The 14989-nt window shown below is 40.2% G+C and overlaps 1 protein-coding gene across 1 annotated transcript; it reads right to left on the reverse strand.

Annotated features, from left to right (window-relative positions):
- Positions 1-2362: 2362 nt before the first annotated feature.
- Positions 2363-13256, reverse strand: LOC311502341 (A-type potassium channel modulatory protein KCNIP2-like). The gene is made up of 9 exons (XM_084564526.1): positions 13127-13256; positions 6944-7046; positions 6673-6793; positions 6508-6577; positions 5832-5902; positions 5117-5224; positions 4925-5029; positions 3086-3148; positions 2363-2987 (listed from the first exon to the last, which is right to left on the reverse strand). The coding sequence occupies exons 1-9, from the start codon at positions 13197-13199 to the stop codon at positions 2940-2942; spliced, it is 762 nt and encodes a 253-aa protein (XP_084420652.1). The 5' UTR covers positions 13200-13256; the 3' UTR covers positions 2363-2939.
- Positions 13257-14989: the final 1733 nt, after the last annotated feature.

The raw sequence follows: 14989 nt of genomic DNA on the forward strand, positions 1-14989 counted from the left end.
GTGTAATTGGATCCTGCGAAGAAAAAAAGGCAAACGTACATGTGTAAAGTTGAGAGCACTCACAGCTGGAAGACAAAACCATCTGGATGTAATGATTATGACTGAATAAAGGTTAAACCTTGCAGCGGCTATCAGAGCGGCTTTGGAATCAAATGGAAATGTAATTTAAACCACAGAAGAAAATGTGTTCTTGATTATTTTCATCCAAATCATGTATTTCTTGAGATGTACACGTGACACGTGCTATGTTATTTCTGTCTCCTTCAGATTACGTGGAATCTCTTTGGAAACTCGTCTTTTATGCTCTCCCTCTATTGTCCTGGTGGACAATAATAAGAGTCCTGGTGGACAATAGAGGGAGAGACAATAATGTTGTTGCTGTTGTGTAGTTCACCGTTTCTCTTTTCTGCTTGGGCTGAACTTTGTTTAGTTGAGCAACATCCACGTAGTTGATATTTTCAACTTGCGCAATGACAAGGAGTGTCTACCGGCTGACTCGTTGATTCACTGTGACTCAATGCAGACCATCATAGCTCTCTAAAGTCAGGAGCTAATTTACAGTGCGTCAGCCTGAAAATGTTGCTGCATGCACTTTCTTGATAAATGTGCTGGATTTTATTCTCAAGTTCTACCTAATTGTGAGCATCAGTGTTTATGATATGCTGTTTATTGATGGCTGCAGATGTTTTGAAGTGCTCCTTGGGTCTTAGTACTGAAGGAGTTACTGTATACATAATGAATGTAACATAATTAAACTCAGTCTCACATTCAGGGAAGACTGACAGAATGGGAACAATAAAGAAGTAAACAATTTTCCCCCTCTCAATTTGGATTCAACAGTTGACATTTTATAGACGTTTTATATCAAAAAAAAAAAAAAAAGACTGAGCTCTCACTCAAGCCTTGCATAACAGACCCTGTTCAGGCCTGGTATTATTAAAATACACCCTGAGTGATCTGATCACAAGTGGCCAGCTTTAAGTACAGGTGTGAACTGTTAGGGACCAAACAGTGAGGCAACATGGACACAAGAATTTAATGGAAGAGGGATTTTTATAAAAAAAAAGCAAACTTAACAAGAGCCAATAAAAGAGATGAACAAAATGTAACTATATCCAAATTTACCCCAACAAAATGAGGCACAAACTGATCAAACACAACAATACACAAGGAGACCTATATACTGGTTCATCAAACTAAAAGAAACAACAACCAAATGTATACTAAACCCAGCTACACCCCAAGCATTTTTGCTCCTCACTCCCTTTGCTCACCGGAAAGGACACCACAACTCAAAGACAAAGAAATAAAGAAATGATAATGTTAATGTGTGTAGCGTCATATGTCAAATAAAATCCTAAATTAAATAACACTGTGTACTCTTAAATAACTTGCAGTTGACAGCGAATGACACTGATTTTAATATGAGATTTTACCTGGACACACCCAAGATGCACTGAGGAGGCATTTGACATCAGATCACTCAGACCACCTCTGGACGTAGTCTGGGCTGCTTCTGACCACATTCCTGGTAGTGTGAACACAGACTGCACCGCGGCCACATTGAAAGACCACCTACTCAACTGACATCCTCAGTGTAAGTAGAGTTTTGCCTCATTCATTCATCTTCTTCATCTTCTGTAGCCGCTTGGTGAGAGGCGGGGTACACCCTGGACAGGTCGTCAGTCTATCGCCAGGCCTCAGTCATTCAGAAAACCATTATTTGCAATGATCACCAGAAAAGACAAAAGCACCTTGAGGTATGTTCATTAGCAGGTCTTTTCATATATTTTCTCTTAACCTAATAAAATAATAAATAATTAATTAATGTGAAAGTTTAAAAAGTTAACATCTGACCTTTGTGCAGGTCAATAACTAACATCAGGGCAGAGGTAAATAAACTAATAACCTGACAAGCTTGCCCAAAACTGTGATTGGATCTCAAGTGGTGGCTTGAGACACATGCAGAGACACATTTTAATGACAGGACCACATGTTCATAAAGTTGGCCAGTTATGATAGGATGACTCAGGATGAGATGGAGAGGAGATCTTGAGGCTCGCAGCCTCTTGATGCTCTCCTTTATCTGACTGAAGTAATCCACAACCTCACATCATATTTCAGATGATCAGTAATGAAATTACTGGGTTCTGCTCGAGGTTTCTTCCTGTTAAAAGGGAGTTTTTCCTTGCCACCGTTGCCTTCAGGCTTGCTCTGGGGTTTCAGGCCGGGTTTTTGTAAAGCGTCTTGAGACGATTTGTATTGTTATTGACGCTATATAAATAAAATTGAATTGAATTGAATTGAATTGAAATAATTGAATACATGTGCATAGCCGTTTTATTCAGTTTTCTCATCACCACTGTGACTATGTCCACATATAAACACTTTAATTCAACATTTCTGAGTGACCAGTCAAAACAGATACACCATGCAGACACAGTATACACCATGTATAGTAATAAATGTGAGAGGCGAGCTCAGTGAGGACAGAGAAGAACTGATGACATGTTACTTTAAGATTATTGCTTCGAACATAGACCTGTCCCTCATTATAGGTTAAAGTGTGAGTAAAGAAAGTGCTTGATACTGTACAACGTTTATCTCATTTGTTCCAGGTGACTGTACATTCAGTCTCTCTGTCTCACTTTAGTATATAAAACACCCAAACTTACCTTTTAACACATTCATTTCTACACGCTATTTAAAAATTCAGTTTCACATTTTGCAGACTTCGTTTGCTCTGCTCATTCTCTCCACTAACAGAATTTTAGAGGGGGTGTTTTGGTACTGTACATATCATCAGGTCTTTTTTTCACCTTTCAGTGCTGAGTTCAGGCCCAGAAACACCACCCAGTCTGGCTCTGAGCTGTGTTACTGCAGTAGAGCTCTGGCAGGCTGGAAATCTCTCTTCCATGTGCGTGTGTGTCTATGAATGTCTAGATCACATTGTCAAACAACTGCATGGACTGCATGATATTCTCATCCTGGATGAAGGAAAAAAGGGAAACATTTTAAGTTTTGCAATCGCTGTGAATGTTCTGGAGCTGCAGTGTAGTTGAGAGCTGAGATAAGTTCAAGTTACCTTTTGGCACATCTCTAGGAACTCCTCAATGGTGACCACTCCATCATTGTTCTTGTCCATTTTCTGGAAAAATCCAACATATGAGATAAGTTTTCTTGTAAATTAAGAAATTTATGTTGGCATTCGGTTTTCTTACTCTTGTGAAATGTTTAGGCTTAACAAATGTGTTTTCCTTTTATTAAAGACATTTGCAAAGTGCAAGCTGCATTGGTGAAATTAATGTTTTTGGGTTGATATTTGGATGTAATTGATAATAACTAGGCCATAGTGGAAACAACCCAGCTCTTACAGTAGGAGCATTTATAGCCTCGCAATGCACGTGTCTTATTGCACCAGAAGATTAGTGTTCTGCTCACAAACTTATTGCTCAATAGTGCCTCTAGTGGATAAAAACACTATTATGTCTCTTTAAGTATCCCAGACATCAGTCCTGCCTGCTTTAGAAAAGTGTCTGACTTCAGTTTGTCTATGCAAGATCCATCTTCTGCTTATTGTGCACACATGCACAAACAGATACATGCATGCAAGTCTTCCCAATAGTGTCACACAACTCAATCACTCCACAGAGATGGCAGTACCATCCAAATACCAAGAGTTTCAGCTCAGCAACATGTCAACAAAGGCACAGAAGCAAGGAGGCCTGAAATTGTCATAATCAAAATTAAATAAATGAATATGTCATCAAATACACCAAAAATAAAATTTAAGAAATGATATTAAAACTGAAGTGGTCTCCTGACAGTGGGTAGCCATTTCTGTTGTTATCTTGGTTCGGATGCTGAACTCGAAGTCATGACACACTTATAGATAACAAAATGTTGAAAAAAACACAGAAATTAAAAAGTTTGAGGAAATGAACAAAGAATGAAAACAAGGGGAAATAAGTCAAAAATAAATCCACTGATAAATACAGTACTTAATGATACAAAAATAAATAATGAATAAACAGTGGAATTATTACAAAGTAAATAAATAACTGAGGCAAATTCCCATAATATTCTGTTTACCTTCTTCTGCAGGGAATAGAGGGAGCTGTTCCTTACAGCTCTACGTGCTCATCTCATTTGCTTTCCCACACTGTTATAATCACTGCTTTCTCAATACCAACATCACTCTTGCGCAATGACCTATTTGCCTGGCTTCTCTGAGCCAATCAATCCCTGTCCTCATACTTGAAATTTACTGTAAATCCCCATCTCCACTTCCTCCTGGTTGTCCCAGGAGTCTCATCCAAGGTCTCCATCAACCACTTCCTAACAGCGTCTAGCGTCTAGCTACGTGATACCATCGCTCTTCCAGTTTAACTGCTAAAAAGCGCTTCATTCTCACACGTCATCGATGACTGTCCATCCTGCTCTTGATGCCTCTTTATTCAAATGAATTAATTCGTGCCTATGTTTATTTGTACTATTTTTGACAGTAGTGGTCCCCCATACAGAAGAAGAAAATTGTAAACTAGTAAACGCTTGATGTTAATATAACTTTGTTCTTCGTGTTTAAATAAGAACACTACATGAAACCCAGTGAAGCTTCACATTATGTCAAACTGATATTAAAGGCCTCGGGTTAGTAGCTTTGAGGAGATAGTGTGTTAAAACACAGTTTAAAGGTAGTGCATGTTTTAAAATGGACTGAATTTTAACTGAAACAGTACAACTGGAGGCTTGTTATCCATGGTTGTCCATTATTTGACAGTGTTTGATCTCCAGCTCCATTTTGAACCTCCCCTGGCTTTGATAGGTTCATTAATGCCTTGTATGGCAAGGTAGAAAAACATCAATTTTTTAACAGCGACTCCAATCAATTTCTTGACTCAGTTGTTGGAGATGTGAGGTTTACCTGGAAGAAGCTGTCGACGTGCTCCTTTGCAGCGCTATCCTTCATGCAGGGGTAGGTATATCTCCCCATCATGTCATAGATAGAGTGCATTATATCTGTCATCTCCTGGACAAAAAGAAAGAAGGAAAAAAAAATCAAGAGCTGTCAACACAACACAAAACAGCGCACCGTGGGAGTGAGCGGCTCACATACCTCTCTGGTGATGCAGCCGTCTTTGTTGAGATCATACATATTAAAGGCCCAGTTGAGTTTATCAGTGATGGAGCCTCTCAAGATGATTGACAGACTTGTGACAAAGTCCTGCAGCAGGAAGAAAAAAAAGGAGGTGTGTTGAGGCGTGTGATATACACACTGAGTCATAAACGAAGAACATTCAGTATTTGCTTTACTGGTACGCAGTAACGGTCAAAATGTGGGACACACTTCCTCAGTCAATGTTAAATTATTTTCCACATTGTAGATTTATTCTGAAGACATCAAAACTACAAGGGAACACATGTAGTAAACAAATAAATGTTAAACAAACTAGAATATGTTTTATATTTTAGCCAACTTCTGCTTCTGCTTTGGTGACAGCATTTAACACTCATGGCAGTTTCTCACGATCAAAAATCATGTTTTCTCATGATGTCTCCATAGCTTTGATGTCTGAATGAGAAGCTATCCCAACTTATGACTGGTATGCAGCATACATAATGTTTTAGTATTGTTCCTCTTTTCAAAGCCGTCACAAGCTAACAGAGTGAAGTCATTTATGCAAAAAGATTTAGTTCTGAAGTCTGAAGACATTTGCAGCAACTGTACAATACAGGAGAAGACAATAAGAGCAGCTGAGAGGATGAAGATGGAAATGGGATGCATGTTTGTCGGACAGCAGTGAGTTAAAAGAAAATGTGTGCGTATCCACCTCAAAGCTGACCGACCCGTTGTTATGGGTGTCAAAGGCTTCAAACAGGAAATGTGCGTACATGCTTGAATCTGGAACAAAGAGAAGACAAACCAACAAACTAAATCTTATGATCATATGATTATTGCCCAAACTGATGAGAGTATTCGAGATATTAGACACGCAGTCACAGGACTTGACACAGCCAATGCTTGTCACATTTCGTAAACCTCTGAAAATGTTCGTAATAAATTCATGCTACACAAAGATTAGATTACAAATAACTGCTTTTGTCAACACATGACTCCAGATTTAAAGAAAACTGTGTGAAACGCAAAGTTCCTAGTGAATTTAAATTCTTGCTGGATATACAATACACATGTACGCACAACATTTGGCTCTTACATTTGTACCTGGAAATGTGCATGTGCTGCTTCACTGTCACAAATCTTTTCTACAAACTAACACACCTGAGTTTGAAATTTAGACTTTGAAAGTCTACATATCTTTTCTCAAGTTAGAAATCCTACTGGGTGTTTATTTAAAACACCCCCACAGACTTTTATCCCAAGCTAAAGCTTCTCTAATGCGGATAAGGCTCTTTAATATGTTTGGAAAAATACCAGAAAAGCATTTGGCAGAGATGAAGCTGAATTACAAGAAGAAGGGAAGTTAGTGTGACGTGACAGTGACTGACCTCCCTGAGGGAAGAACTGGGAGTAGATGCTTTTAAACGTTTCCTCATTCACCAAGCCGCTCGGACACTCCTGCAGACATCGGGGAAAAAAATGCACATTCTTATACATGCCTACGCAAAAGCACTGGCATCAATAATCAGGGTACTGAGGAATGTTTCACTGACGTTTTTGAATCCCCGGTAGAGAACTTGCAGCTCTTTCTTGCTGAAGTTTGTCTGCTGCACAAGACGGTCGAGGCCCTCCGGTCTGCAGCACACTGTGGCCAGCTCAGCTTCATCAGTTATACTTCCTGCGTAGAGGAATGGAGGGAGAAGGGGAAGTGTTACTACCTGAGACACACCTGAGTATCCTTGCAGTGCTGTGTCCTTAAAGGGGGAAAAAATGTGTTTAATTTTGTCAGTTACATATTAAATTCATATCTGAGTGTCCTGACACTTGCTTTGATTGATTGAAGGGCTGGAGCCAGAGCGACAGCAGGGCAACAGTTTGAGGAAGCGCTGCTTTATGGTCTTCTTATTGGCCCTGGATGGAGGATTGCCTGGAAACAACCAATCAGAGCAGAGATTAGAGGCGGATGAAGAAATGGTTAAAACATTGGCCAAACTGGAACTCAAGTACTTGGAATCGCTTGTTCAAGCAACTTGGCGCAAGTTGGGCATGTGAGGTCTGAGCTCTGAGATCCAGTACAGCAATCAAGTACAGAGGAGTGTGGCCTGTTTGATGTTGTTTAGAAATAATGCTTCTTTAAATGGTTCATTTAACCAGAAAGTCTCTTGAAATATATCCCAGAAAGACAATGAATAGCGAAGAACTTCAAGAATACTCAAACAAGTCTATTAACCTTCGTTTCAGTTTACCTTTAGATGTACCATGACCTGGGTAACTGAGAATCCTCACAAATGTACTTACTAAACATCATCTCTAACCGACGCTGCCCTGTTTTCTCTGTCTCATGCTGAATGTGTGAGGATTGATTCTAACTCCCCTGAGGGGATCTGAGATCAGTCTTCAATCATCTAAACCAGGGGTGTCAAACTCATTTTATTTCAGGAGGCTACATGCAGCACAGTTTGATCCCAGGCGTGCCAGGCTGCTAACATGACAGCAAAATAACCTACAAATAACAACAAATGTTTCCTTTTGTTTTAGTTCAAAGAAGTACAAGTACATTATGATAATGTTTGAAATGTATGAAAAGAGAAATAAGTGTAATTTCTGCGCATTGCTGTCATCTGTTCTGGGATTCAGTGTTGTGTTATGTCCTCAACTCTTAGTGGACACATTAGGGAAAGGTGCCAGTTTTATTGAAAAATTGCAGTCAATGTCTGACTATGTAATTGTAGCACTTCGAGGGGCCAGATTGGACCCTCTGCCGGATTGTACGCTTGACACCCCTGATCTAAACGATGCCTCTGATGTGTGCCTTCAAAGAGGAGCTTTGAGCTTCTCTTAAGTGTTTTCTTCACTCTCGTCTGTGAGGTTGAGCTCCGACACTCTGCCTTTTTCTGTAGTCCTTCCTCACTTCAATCACCCATAGAGTCATTTTCTGATAACTTACTGTGAATCAGTCAGTATTCCTGACCTGACAGGTCTGCATCTCCATCAGTCTGATGACTGAACTAAAAAGACATGCCATCCTCCTGTCCTCTTCCAGCAGTAACAGCAGAGAGGAGACACACCTGCTAGGCTAAACCTCCTCTTACTCTTTTCCTTTATCTGTGAAGCTTCTCCAACTCATCAGGTCTAAAGCTCGATTGCTTTCAGGCTGTGTAGACATCTTGTTTCAAAGTCTCTTTTATCCAAACTTTATATTGATCACAAACAGCGTCAAGAACAAACAGACTGCAGATGGGAGGTGCTGAATGAAAGAAGTGGTTCTGACATTTATATCTAACACAGATTCCTCTCTCTGCTTCTCTATGATTTTTTTTCTCACAATCCGTTTGTGTCGCAATAATTCCTTCAAATTCTCAACTTCAACTTTTCTCTCATCAGCTCTTTTGTCAGATTTATTTGCATCTTTCCTCGTTGCCACACACTCAAGAATACAGCCATAAAAATAAGTTAAACAGTCCACAACAGCTCCTCCCGATAAGCATGCCTCTTCATAATTTTATCATATTTTACTCATTCTTGTTCTAAACGAGATGAATGTCAGAGCCTCTCTTTCCTGCCATCAGAGGGCAGTATTAGACTTGGCTGTAAAAGGCCGTAAATACAGAGAGACAGCCGGGCAGCAACAAACAGCATTGCATGAGACTCAAACAGAAACCTGTTGGGTGTTTTACATGTAGAACTGCTGACGTTTTAATCCACAAAGACGCCTAGCTGTAATACAAATAATCAGTCAGATGTTTTAATGATGGGCGGAGAATATAGAAAGGATTAAGCTCAAAAACAGTCACTGTCATGAGAAACCTGCACTAAAATGACAGAGGTGGAAGAGGTGAGACAAAGTTGATGATCTCATGAACATATAAGAATAGAAGCATTCAAAACTATTTGTTTAGAAGCTAAACTGCAAATATAATGAGGCGCAGATTGTTGTAATGCACACAACGGCAGTGGCAAAACGATAAAATGATTGCTCCAGAGCACATGAGCAACGATTAGACAAAAAAAAAAAACTGTCGCATGTTTACAGGAGCAAATTGTTAGAACAATCCAGTTATTCTTCTTCCCTCACTCCTGTGTTATACTTAACATCCCATCAGTCTTTATTTATTGATCATAGTTTACGCCGCAGTAAATCAAACAGTATATGGCTCCCACGGTGGCAGTTACCCTTCCGTGAACTTATCAGGAGCATCGGTGGCAGTGGATGCCGAGGATATATCAATCAATTGGATGCTGCAGCTGTGTGACCATGGAAAAACAAACAGAGCTTCATATGATCCCACACAGGCGCAGGCGACACAAAGGCACCTCAGCTCTGTGGCGCAGGAGACCGAAACTACCAAAATGAATCAAACCAAAGAACACAGAAATCCTTCCTTAAACTGCTTGTGTGAGTTATTAAAAAAGCCGGGCGATGTGACAGTGTTTTGTTAAGTATAATACACCTGTTTAGTGTCTTATAGTAAATAAATGAGCACATTATATCTGCAGGATGCCAGAGTAGTTGATGAACAACACTTACTTACTCAACAGTTATTACAGCTGATTATGTACCCTCTCTCAGTCCTACAGACCCTCTGGGTGACTTTGATCGCGTGAATCAATTTGAAGAAGTGCAGCCCTCTGAGGAAGATCAATACCCTCTACGCTGTCTTTATTAACACGTTTAAAATGTCTTTTATGCACTGCTGCAAGTGACTCAAGCTGAAAGAGGGAGAAACAAGGGAGAAGTTTCAGAGGACGAAGATTGCAGAGGAGCCCAGAGCAGATTTCTGCTGTGATCGCTGGGCTTTTGATGAGCTGGAGTGAGAAAACAAATTTCTGTCCACAAGAAAACAAGTTTCTGTTTGATTGAAAATGTTGACTTCGGAAATCAGTTTAATCATGTAGGCTTCAAAAGAGGCAGCTGCTTCTCTCTATGTCATGCAAAAATATATATATATTTTTTATTCTTGTTTTTCTTGGATAGTGAGTTCATTAGTTTATCTTATTTGTGCGCTTCTTTTCCTCAAAAAGTCACAAATCCAAAGAGGAAATTCAGCCGTCAGTGTTCTCTGAAATAAAAGACAAAACCCTCCTCCTAAATGTCAATTTTCCTTCCTGACTCTGAGCTAAAACAAATCAGGGAATAAATAAGAAGAAAACTTCCTATAGGTGCAACTATAGTGCAATGTAAGGAATTACTGTAAAAAAAAAAAGCATCTAAACTGGAAACTTAAAGCCAAGCATCCTTCTTGGCTCTATGGTTGGATTTTGTGTTTACTTCAGGAGGTCACATCAGTTTAAAGAGGCAGCTCTAAATGAACTAATGTTGCCGGGGCAACAGCCTCTGCGCTTATAGTAATCCCTAAGAAAGACATGATTCAGATTATAAGTCTATCTCATTAAAAAAAAATAAAAAAAAAACAAAAAACATGGACGTATTCTCGGAAACATATTAAAATTTACACACTCTCCCTCTGCTGCTGACACCACGACCTTCACCAGTGATTATTACAAGGGTTTAAAGCTCATGTATCCTCACACGCAGATGGACGTCACCTCAACACGATCTCAATCGTTACACAACACTCTCCATCAGTGCACACTACAGCCACCAACTCTGATATTTATATATGCATCCCGTAGTATCAAGTGCTCTTGTTTGTGTCATGTTCATATGCTGCTGCATGTGTGTTTTATCCAAGATGTAAGTCATCTGCTTCCTTCTGCTCCTCCCTTCTACTCTGCCCCATCTGCCTCTTCTGTTTGTGTCTTTCTACCCGGCCGGTCCCGAGCAAATGAGTACCCCCATGTGGGCTGGTTTCTACTCAAGGTTTCTTCCTGTTAAAAGGGAGTTTCTGCTACATATTGTAATGTAACAGTCCTGCACTAAATCCTCCTTGTTCTAATGGTCAGTTGATATTGAAACAGCGTCAGAAAGGTGGTAATTCAACTGGATGATCATTCTGGAGGATGTACTTAGTGGTGCTGTTTAACTGGATTGAATTAATTCAAAGTGTTTCTGTTATTTAGCCTAGAACACTGACTCTCTCTGTTATTTTGGATTAACGCTGAATACCATGACCTTCATGAACCTGAGATTAAGTGCTGGACTGATATATTACAATGCATTTGTTTTCACTACTGTACATAATGAACTAGCAAGAATCTTTCTATCAAAAATTCACAAATCCACAGTGAAAATAGAGGCATGTATGTTATCATTTCGTTGCACGTTCTTCATAAATGAAATGAAATAGAAATTTATGAATGTCACGCAAACACACACACACACAAATAAAAGCAGTCTAGTAATATTCTGAAAGTGAATCTACAACGTGTACAGGGTGAGGCTACGCTAGGGTTAGTCTGGAAATTCCGAGTGAACCCGTAGTCAACGCTGAATCTTTAATTATGAGCAAAATAGAGACTGACAGCAGGAGATGTGCCTGTGTGCACCTTTAAATCCATTTCATGAAACAGAATGTAGTCATCTTTAGCGACGCTGGTTTCTTTTTTCTTTTGTTCTGCGCTAAACCACATGGTTGCCGGTGGAGCTATCCCCTGGAAAACAATAAAAAGCATCTTTCCATGACATCCTGGTCGCTGCAGTCAGTCTGTCAACATGTCAACTGTCCTGCAGAAAGTGTTGACTTAACAAAAATCCTGTGTATCTATAATGCATGCACACAGACGTAAACAACATGAGGTCCCTGGCAGATGTTCAGCAGAGCAGCTGGACTTAGAGATAATTTCGCATTCAGTCTGAATGATTGTTTTTTAAATATAGCAGATAAATCTTTTAAATACACTTTAATAGATGTTTCCATAAGCCGTGTGTGTTGGCTCCTTCACAGTCACCTGTACCAGAAACAATAGACTTGAACAATAGAGGCTGTGCTTCGCACGGTCTGTTTGTGTCTCCTGAACGCCCCCTGAAGCCTCCGTGTCCATACACCTGTTCACTGTTTGGTTAACCTGCCGCTGAGTGGATATCACTCTGGTGTATTGTGGCAGCCTTTAAATAAGCCATATCCCAGCCATCCCTTCACCTTCCTATAGAAATATCATGGGAAAAAACTGTGCTGACTGTGTGTAACATTAAACAGGTTATTTTTACACATTTATGGAGCTATTTATGGAGGAGGAAACTATTTTGGGAAGTTGTCAAAGGAACGACAGAACAGTATCGAGAGACGTGTCTGATCTCTAAAGAGGATTGTGTTTGCAAGCACTCGTGAAGAAATAAAAAGGAGAGGAGCCTCACTGATCTAATTAGGCTACAAACACACACACACACACTGACAGGCACAATTTAAGGTGACAGCTTTTCCTGACTGTTTCTGTTCTGCTCTGTTTTCTCCCCACTGGGTCATTTAAATGCCTCAGCTGCTCTGGAGGATTACAAGATGCAGATAAGATGTCAGAAATGAAAATAAAATAGTGACTCAAAAGCAGAACCCACAAATGTTTGTGTGTTTCGTGACTTTTTCTTTAAATAATTAACCGTAATTGATTCTGTTGCTCAGACAATTAATGAATGATCCATAAAGGTCCTGCTAAAGTTACAGCTATTTGATTATAGAGTAACACTAGTGGCATTCTTATGGTCAGTCAGTCAGTTGTGTACCCAACATTGACTCCTTTACAGTCATGATACTTTTGCATCCACTACACAGTTTATTCATACTGTGTCGAGGCAGTGCCATTCAGAGAAACATTCAAATTGTCGACAAACATTACCACTTTTTTCGTTCAGTTTCCAGCTTAGGAGCAGTCCAGACACGATTACGCAAGCATTTTATGTCGTTCACATTAAATCAGCCAAAATTATATAAAGTAAAAGCGTCTCTAAGAAGCGTGTATTAAATCCAATATCTCATCAGTGAGGTCAAACTTTATCCGTGCTGTCAGCCAACGCGCACTTGTGACCCGAGATTTAAACCAGCCAGCAAACACAAAGTACACCAAGAGATTTTAAAAACGATATGATGGAGAGGAATTAAGAAAAAAACTTACCTGTGAGCGGGTCGTAAGATCTGTCCAGCTCTCTGGAGTCTGACAAACTCTGATCCTGACTCCTGGATTTCATGTTTTATTTCCTCTCCTCGGTTCTTTACCAGAGCGCCGCGGGTTAGCCTGAACCTACAGGATCTGTGCGTGCAGTTCATCTACGACTTCTGCGCCCTGATTCCTGTTTGCATGTCACTTTAGTGCACGCGTCGGTCTGTGTGAGCTCCGGACAGATGAACGGCGAGGGTGGGAAAAGTCCGCGCAAAGCTCGCCCCTCTGCGCCCCTGCCCGGGCTCCTGCTTCCTAAGGTTTACTGTCCTGGTTGAAGGGGTCTACCTGACATCTGGAGCACACGCATCTATCTGAGCCGAGAGAGGACCAGAGGGAGGGAGAGACGCTCAAACCGCAACAGCTGAGATGAGTGGTGAAGCAGGAGAGGGAGTGCTGCTCACAGAGGGATGGAGGAGTGTACAGCTGCTGATCTATGCCTCATCAACGCATGGTCTTACTTTGGCTCAGGACTTGAGCAGCTCTGCAAGGAGGAAGTAATACCTGCGGATCAATAACCTGTCAGCATCTTGTCCTTGAGCTGGTTGAGTTAATGGATGACTCACTCATATTTCACAAGCACCAAGGTCGTGGTTATGAAAAAAAAAAAAAAAAAGAAAGAAAGAAAAATTTGAATATTTGATCCTGAACGCCTAAGCTTGATGGAGCTCTTCCTGGTTTATGAGATAAACCTTAAGATATCAGCAGATTTGTTTCCCACCAGAAAATTCATCTTTAACTGTGTGAGCCTCTGTGTAACACCATCAAGGTTGAAAGGTTTAGTGGTGTAATTAAGTAGGCTACATTCCAGAAACCCTGGACCAATTTCATATTTTTAAATTTTTCACCTTTTTTTGTGATCAGTGTCATATTGTTTTAGAAAGACATAAACGTTGCAGGCTGTTACGGTCTAACAGCACTACGTTGATGCTTTCAAATAAAGGCTGGTCATCACTAAGCTGATATTACTGAAGCTCTTACTGTCAGGACGTCACATCTGCCTCACAGACTCAACATCTGGAGGTCATTTCTCTGGTGTTTCAGTATATTGAAGGGGCTGAAAACACAGTAAAACCTGTAGCGCATGAAACCATTTTCTTAGACGGTATTGTTCCACAAACTACAGGTGTCGCTGGTATTTTGACCATGCTGTATTTCTTTCCCTCCTCTAAGCACCTTAGAGCTATAGTGAAGTAGGTGTTGGGTAAGTTGTGCTAGAAACGCCACTCTTTTTTCAGTGTGTAACTGCCTTTCTTTCATGTATTCAAGATTTAATTTGCAAAAGAAAAATTCCTTAAAGGGGAACTACCGTTTTTTACAACCTGGACCTTATTTCTGGCATAAAATACGGTCGTTCACTCACCCATATAACTTTTGTGTCATTTGTAGTCAGTCGGGAGATAATTAGATCTGCGTATATCCATATAGTGGGAGTGACTGGGGCACCGAAACGCAGCCTCTAAATAACCCATTATCTGCCGTGAAACTCGTTCATTTCACCAATATTTTGTTATGATACGCTAGTGCTATTCCCCGTTGAGTCCTGAGTTAGCTGTTATGTCTTCTGACCTGGATGATGTCATCTCTGAGCACTGCGGGCACCCGCAAAAGTGACACAAAAGTTATTTGGGTGAGTAAACAATCGTATTTCATGCCAGAAATAAGGTCCAGGTTGTAAAAAACAGTAGTTCCCCTTTAAGTAGAAACACCTTGCTTTTTCATAAAGTTTTGGTATAATCAAAGTGATCCATCCGTTACAGTGAACCATTTTGCAGATATTTCCCCAGGCTTTTGGTTTTATAATCTGGTTTTCTTTCAGTA

Source organism: Chelon labrosus (assembly GCF_963514085.1).
Source record: "Chelon labrosus genome assembly, chromosome: 2".
NCBI classification, from domain to species: domain Eukaryota; kingdom Metazoa; phylum Chordata; class Actinopteri; order Mugiliformes; family Mugilidae; genus Chelon; species Chelon labrosus.

Excerpts from the sequence above, each read along its gene's own strand:
- LOC311502341 (XM_084564526.1), bottom strand. The coding sequence starts at position 13,199 with ATGAAATCCAGGAGTCAGGATCAGAGTTTGTCAGACTCCAGAGAGCTG. Across the intron at positions 5,225-5,831 it reads ACGGGTCGGTCAGCTTTGAG|GACTTTGTCACAAGTCTGTC; the intron begins GTGGATACGCAC and ends TTCCTGCTGCAG. Across the intron at positions 5,030-5,116 it reads ACGGCTGCATCACCAGAGAG|GAGATGACAGATATAATGCA; the intron begins GTATGTGAGCCG and ends CTTTTTGTCCAG.